Genomic DNA, 8,005 nt, shown 5'->3' with positions numbered 1-8,005 from the left:
GGGGGGGGGGGGGGGGGGAGATTAATTACTGCTCAGAGAGATATCAATAGAAGGGCAAAATGCTGCTAGAGATAAGTCTTGAAGCTAAAGGGCCCAAAGCAATAGCCTAGGGCTGGCCTATTAGTTCAGTTGTTTAGAGCATAGTGCTGGTTAACACCATGGTCCATGGTTTGATCCCTGTACTGGCGAGCCACCAAAAACAAAACAAAACAAAAAAAATCAATACCTTTACTGATAATTTTGTTTGTTTTAGTTATTCAATGTACAAACATCCAATTACAGAATACTGACTAGGCTTGTTTCTTTTAAGAAAGGATCTTAAAATCTACATATCTAAAAATACATGATTTGTTCTTTCCATAACTCTCATGGTTACAAGGTCCTAGTCTATAACAAATAAGTAGAAGTTAGCAACACAAAAATTAGTGCAAGTCATTACTTTTTCATGTTCCCACAAATTGCTACGAACTACATACTGCAACACTATTTTAGAAAGTTAAACTAATGCACTTGAGATTAGGTACCACTGGCTTCTAAACTGCCATTCTCGTTTCTACCTAATATTATTCTCCTTATATCTTTCCCCCTGTGATCCTAAATACCTTAATTCTTCTGCTGAGACTTAGATTTAATATCAGCTTTTATCTCTTCTCTTTCCTGGAGTTTTGTTTAATTTCCTCCAGTCTTTCTTTCTTAGCTTTCTCTAAGGAAAGAGCTCCTTAAGTTCTTCCTCCACAAATTTCCCCTCCATATTTTCAATTATTCACCCACCAACTGTGTTAAAGGTGCAATTTCACTTAGCAGAAGGTTAGGTAATACAAAATGAGACTACAGAACTGTCTTTTAGGTTATAAAATACATTGTTTCTTTTATAATTTCATAATGTGGTTTAAAAAGGAGCATTATTTAATACTCAATGAACAAATGTCATAGGTACAAACTACATCAACTTGTTGCCTCTCCTGATATATTACTGGATAGCAAGATGATTTACTTAACTACTGAGTAACAATCAAACAGCAGGAATTAACTAATCAAGATTCAAGATAAACTACTTTTATTTAATACTTTAAAAAACTGAAGTACAACTTACGTATACAATTTTTTTTTGATGTAGAGTTCTATGAATTTTGACAAATACACATATCATGTAACCATATCCACCATCAAAATATAGAACTATTTCACTACTCCCCCGAATTTTCTAGGCTCCTTACCCCTGGATAACCAATTTGTTTTCTGTCCCGATAGTAATGCTTTTTCCAGAACATCATATAAACGAATCATACAGTACATAGTCTATTGAGTCTAGATTTTTCACTTAGGATAATTCATGTAAGATTCATCCATGTTACTGTACATATCAAAAAATTACTTCTTTTTAACGCTCAGTAATATTCCATATATGAACCACACAGTTTGTTTATCCATTCACTAGCTGAAGGACATTTAGGTTGTTTATAGTTTTTGGCAATTAGGAAGAAAGCCACTGTACACATTCATAAACAGGCTTTTGTGTCAACATACGTTTTCATTTCTCTTGGGTAAACTATAAGTGGGACTGCTGGGCCATATAGTAACTGTATTTATACCTTTAGAAGAAATCACATTCCTACAGCATTGTATGGCAGTTCTAAATGTTCTACATCCTTACCAGCCCATGACAAACTCAGCATATGAAATCTCATGTGTTTATTTGCCATCTGTATACCTTTAGTGAAATGTCTGTTTGAATCTTTTGCCCATCTTTTTTGGTAGTGTTTTCCTGTTATTGAGTTGAGAGGCCTTTAAATATTTCAATTCTAAAAGTCCTTTGTCAAATATGTATTTTCCAAATTTTTTCCCCAGTTCGTGGCTTGTCTTTTTATTCACTTAACTGTCTTTTGTGAAGAGTTCTTAATTTGTATAAAGTCCATTTTAATACTTTTTTCCTTAATGGATCATGGTTTCTTAGTGCTGTACCTAAAAGCAGTTTGCTTAACCCAGAACATAAAGATATGTTTTCTTCTAGAAGTTTTATATTTTTAGATTCTCCATTCAAATAAATGATGTATTTTGAGTTCATTTTTGTCTCTGGAGTTAGGTATGGGTCAAAGATCTTTTCTGCAAGTGGATGACTGATGTAACATTGATGTAACATTTGTTGAAAAGACTGTCCTTTCTACATGAAATTTTCTTTGCGCTTTTGTTGAAACTAAATTGCCATATATATATGAGGACTCCATGCTCTGTTCCATTGATTTATGTGTCTGTTCTCTTTATGTGTCTATTCTTTCACCAATATGAACTGTTCTGATTACTGTGGCTTCATAGAAAGTCTTGACATCAACTTTGTTGTCCTTTTTCGAAATTCTTCTGGCTATTCAAGTTTCATTCCATTTCCATATAACATTTTTAAAAAGATCATTCATTTCTGCAAAAAAAAAGCTTGCTGGGTTTTTTATAGGGAATGCACTGAATCTATAGGAAGAATTAACATCTTAGAAATACTGAGTCTTCTGGTGCCTGAACCTGGTATAACTCATTTAAGTCTCCTTTGATTTCTTTTGTTGGTGACTTGTAGTTTTCAACATATAGATTCTATGCATATTTTGTTAGATTTAAGCTAAGTATTTCATGTTTGGTGCTATTGTAAATAGTACTTTTTAAAATTTTCAATTTATAATTGTTGATTGCCAGCATATAGCATATACATAAAATTTTCAATTTATAATTGCTGATTGCTAGCATATAGCAATATACAAACGGTTTTTGTATAATCTTTGTACCAAGTGAATTATTTCATTTAAAATATATCTTTGGCCTAATCTAAAATTATAAATTCTCAAAGGAGGTTTCTGCATATTTCTCTCTTTTTCTCCACCTCCCTTCTCCGTAAGAACCTATATAAACATTTAAAAAGTAAGTCAAAGGAATCCCCACAACTGAGATTTATACTGAACATGCAAATCTATTCATCTCTTGATAAATCAATATTCCTTCCTTCCTGCTGACAAAGGATATCATTAGCACAATAAATGAAGTATGCCTGCCAAAACTGTTAAATTAATGAGATCCAGTGCTATAGTTATGTTAACATCTGCTAACATCAACAAATATATTTTTAAGGTTCTTAATTCTTATTTGAAATAATGCTTGTATACACATTAAAACTCTATATAAATCTATACAGTGACTGTTCAATCTTCCCTGGATGATTTAGCACATTATGAAAATCTTATTTTGAATTTCTATTTAACCCTTAATAGACTTGAGAGGAAAGGAAAAATGTACAGCACTATAATCTCTCTGAGCTGATTCTTAATAATATGGCTAGATTTATTTATCAAAATGTTATTTCCTTGAAGTTGAAAAACATTACTCATCATTAAGAAGAAAGTTCGGGTTATCTGCCCTTCTGGATTATCCCCACTCATTTTTCCTTTTCTTGGAGGCTTTCTTATAAATTATTTTTCAAATGCTTATACAGCTCCCTACCGAAGGAAGGTGAAAAAAAGTGAAGAGAATACAACAAAGTAATATTGTAACTTGCTTAAATTCAGCTACACATGTTTGGCAAAAACAGAAAAGAGAGAGTAGTGACTTAATAATTCAGGCAATTTCACCCATTACCACAACCCAGAGCAAACATGAAATGAGAGATGTGGGTTTGCTATTTTCTTGGATGGTTTCAATTTCTTCACACTGCTTAAGACTGAATCTCCCTGAGATGTATGCTATTCTAAAGTTCTAAGGATGATTCTTCATATTACATTCCTAATACAAACAAAAAACAGACATGGTACACCCCTGGAGAAACAGCAATCTGTTCAGAAGAAGAACACTAGAACTTAGAATTACTGACTGATTGAGGGTCAGCCTCCAATGCATTGCAAGGTAATTTAAACACATGTTTTTCCCCTCAGGTTCTGACGTTAGTACAGAAATCTCTAAATAGTTTTCAGAATTCATAATAAAAAATGTAACTAGGGAAAAACAGGTTTTAGAGAAAATAAATTATCCTGAAACGTGATGTTTTATGCTGCTTTGTAACCATCTTAATCTATGAAGTTGGGAGAGGCCTTCTCCCTTATCCACCTGCCATCATGTTTCTATCTCTTGCCTACAGGAAACTTCTCTGTGCATTGGAGTACTAAAGCAGCAGCTTCTATGCCTCTCTCCACATCCTGTTCCTCTTCAAATGAGTAAGAGTAGGTGATCTGATCAGAGTAGGGACATTCACTTGACCTTATTTTACCAATGTGCACCATTACTATGCCTTAATGGCAAAAGTTAGGCTCCACAATCACATTTTTACTTCCTTTATTTATGGTCAGTAGACCACATCCTATCTTGTTGATGGACACAAGAGCCAGAACATTTCTGTAACCCCCATAGGAGGAAGCTGGGTCATTTCTTTATGTTCTTTCTTCCCTAGTGGCCTATCCAGCTAGCATATGGGGCAGTTTATATCGATTTAGGACTAGGCATTGGGGGAAAATATACATTTTCTTGAAGTTACATTCCTTTTCCGACTGCAAAGTTCAGTATACTTTGGATTAATGTTTCTTCTCACAGCAGTAGCAACATCTCAACCTCTGGTAAAACAGGTAGGCGTTTTGAGTCTGTACAACTCTCTGAGGGGTCCTGACCCAAGTAGAGTTCTCCAATCCAGTTTTTTGCCAGAGCTCTGGATTGGGTACCAGGGGCTTACCTAGCCATTAACATATGTAGTGCATTTGTTCTACATGGAGTTATCATTCCTTGTGTGCCATTCCTTCTATGAGAAACTACAGATAGAAAAAAAGGAGTAATAGTAAGAAGGCAACCATCCTAATCTCCAAAACTCCTTATTTTCAACTCTGTGCCTAAGTGGATTCTTCGAGGTTAGGGCAATTCAATAAAACCACACTTAAACACAAAGTGGCTTGGCATATTCCATTTAGGGGGCAGTGGGTGTATGGGTAGAAAAGGAATTTGGAGGTTTCCTAGTATACTATGGTTGTGTGTGTGATTATCCAAGTCTGTTAGAAAGTTTTTTTTTTTTAAGTGAAAGATTAAAATATGAGGCAATATCTTACTTATATATAAAAAACAAAAGAAAGTCTTGATTTATATTACTATGGAATTGGGCTAAAGGCAGTATTTGTTAGAGAAAAATATAAGATGTAGGAGTAGTATCTGCACACAAAAACACTACAGTTTAAGAAAAAGGACATCTAAAAAGGCAATATAGTAAGTATCAAAAAAAGAACCTAGAGAAAGTAAGTGATAAAGTTTAGAAAAGAGGAATCCAAGGCATGAGGTAGGGGAGGACAGTAATCAAGGTAGAGAAAGACTCTTAACACAGTAAACTAGAAATAGAGGTATGAAAAAGGAGGATGGTATAAGCAAAAGCAACAAGTTCAGGCACCCTCACTTTTTAGCATGCTTGGAGAATCGTGTTTAGATGAAATGGAAAACATGCAACAGGATGTACTGCAGGACAGTTTGGAAGGGAGGGAGAGGGCAGAAGTAAAGGTCATTGAAAGTAGGACTAAGGAACCTAGCTTAACTCTATATGTTAAGGCAAGCTACTGGAAGACTTCGATTACATAACCATGTCCTGTTTAAGAAAATATATTTGACAATAAGGTATATGAAACGAACTGGAACAGAATGAAACCATAAAGACCATGGAAACTGTCCAAGCAAAACAATGAAGGCAGTGGGTAAAGGATAATGGGGCACGAGCAGATGCAAGATTATGTGTCCAAAGTTGGCAAAATTAGGGCTGGCCCATGGCTCACTCGGTAGAGTGCAGTGCTGATAACACCAAGGCCACGGGTTCGGATCCCATATAGGGATCGAAGGTTGGCTCACTGGGTGAGCACGGTGCTGACAACACCAAGTCAAGGGTTAGGATCCCCTTACCGGTCATCTTTAAAAAAAAAAAAAAAAAAACAAAGTTGGCAAAATTAGAATCAAGCCCTAAGGAATCAGTACCAAGTATGGACTAATACATTTTTCTGCTTTATGTAAGAAGTTATTAATTTTTAAGGCAAACTATATGAATAAACTCTATTCAAAACAAGCTACTGTTTTTCAATTTGTGGAAGAAGAAAACTAAAGCACCACTGCACATGACTAGAAAGTTAATAATAATTGTAAACCAATAAATACCAATAAAACAAAGAAATATTATTTTATACCTATTAAACTGGAAAAACTGATAAAGTTAATGCCAACTGTTGGCAGGAATGTGGCACACAGTTAACTCTCACCAATTGGTGGTTGGAAATTACATTAGTGTAGCCATTTTGGACAGTGACCTGGTACTTTGTAGGCATACATATCCTAGGAACCGTCAATTCGGTTCCTGAGTATATACCCAAAAGATTTTCTCTCAAGAGTTGATAAGCACCAAGTTGTTGATAAGCACAAGGGGTTAATAAGCACCAAGATATTCAATGCGGCACTGTGGTGACAGGAACTTAAAGACCACAAGGTGTGTCCAATACTAAGTGCTAAATATGTAAACTGTGGTGAAAGCACACGTCTGAGTACTGGGAAAAAGCAACAAATTAAATTAACTCATGATAACCTGAATAGAGGTCTAAAAATATAATGGTTAATAACATAAGGTAAGAAAAAGAATGGGATATAACAATACAGTGTACATAAATTAAAATACGTGCATTTAGAACAAAAATACACATTGTTTAGGAACACCTAACAACAATTATACAATAAATATAAGAGAATGATTGTCTGTATCAGGAGAGGAAGATGGATGTGAGTAGAAAGATAAAAAAAGAAGAAAGTCCAACCTAAACAAGTGTTTTACATGCGATTATTATAGTGGAAATCAAAAATAACCAAGAAAACATACATAAAATGTTTAAACAAACTTTTTTTGAGTATTAGTTCCACTTTATTAAAAATCACATAAGAAACTAACACAAGCTTTTTGAATGTTAAGATTATAAAATATTAAACATATATATAAAATAAAACAAAGAAATCATCCAGCCCTCTTACTTTATAGATGAAATAAGAAGATTAGAAGTTAATGATTATTCCAAAACCTCGGTACTGGTTAGGTGACAGAGTCAAGAGTGCATCCCAATTTCTTTAATAACTATCCAGTTCACTTGTTTGGACATCAGTATTATCTTTCCATCATTTATGAAGAAAGACTGCCTTAGGTACATCTAGGACAACTTTCAATTATGTAGTCTACAAACTTTATCCTGATCCTTTAAAAAATACAAATAGTTTACACAGTATATAAAATAAAATCTAAGTGGGCTAACAACAAAATGTGTCATTAAAATTAAGGAATTGTACTTCTTTTTAAAAGATATACTCAGTGAATGAGTCATAATCCATGATCCTTCATCATAATAGCATAATTATGTTACTGAACGCAAAGAAAATCACAAAGAAATCAACATTTCATCAATCTTAAGCACAGTTTTTTTCACATTTTAACATCAGGATATGTCTTACAATTAATGACACTTTACACATGCCATCAGCCATTTTTTACATTTTAACATCACTGAAATTTGGATTCACTTAGAGTTGAAGAAGTCTTAGATTTAATAAAATCTGGGAAAATTTTTAAGGTTATATTACCTAATTCATGTGGCAGTTCATGACAGAAGACAGCTATAGAAGTACTGATTCCTCCAGTCAATCCAGCACTGAAAGCTGCTCCTGAGTAGGATGGAAAAAAAAAAAAAAGGAAAAATTGGTTTTCCATTTTCATTAATGATGATAGATACAGTCTCTTTCACCTATCTAATTAATTACGTAATATATGAGTGACTCATCTATCTTACACACACTACAGTTTTCCAACATTTAGTAGGGTACAATACGTGTATGACAATCAGAGAAAGACCTATTCAACGAAAGCAATATTCCAAATTGAATTAAACTCTCTATTTGTGTAACCAAACTCACCAATAGCTTGGGAATAGTAGTAATTTTCAGTGTTTCAATCTCTGAGTAATACTTTGATGCTCAATTTTAAGTCTTA

General features: G+C 33.9%; 1 protein-coding gene across 2 annotated transcripts in view; it reads right to left on the bottom strand.

Annotated features, from left to right (window-relative positions):
• SLC39A10 (solute carrier family 39 (zinc transporter), member 10) overlaps positions 1-8,005 on the bottom strand; it is a 59,895-nt gene that overhangs the window by 8,145 nt on the left and 43,745 nt on the right. For both annotated transcript variants that reach the window (XM_008563253.1, XM_008563248.1), the window contains exon 8: positions 7,600-7,680. In XM_008563253.1, coding sequence (XP_008561475.1) covers positions 7,600-7,680 — 81 coding nt within the window. The remainder of the gene's footprint in view (positions 1-7,599; positions 7,681-8,005) is intronic.

The sequence above is a fragment of the Galeopterus variegatus genome, unplaced genomic scaffold (genome assembly GCF_000696425.1).
Source record: "Galeopterus variegatus unplaced genomic scaffold, G_variegatus-3.0.2 Scaffold172, whole genome shotgun sequence".
In the NCBI taxonomy this organism is placed as follows: domain Eukaryota; kingdom Metazoa; phylum Chordata; class Mammalia; order Dermoptera; family Cynocephalidae; genus Galeopterus; species Galeopterus variegatus.
This window is presented reverse-complemented; position numbering and strand designations above follow the sequence as displayed.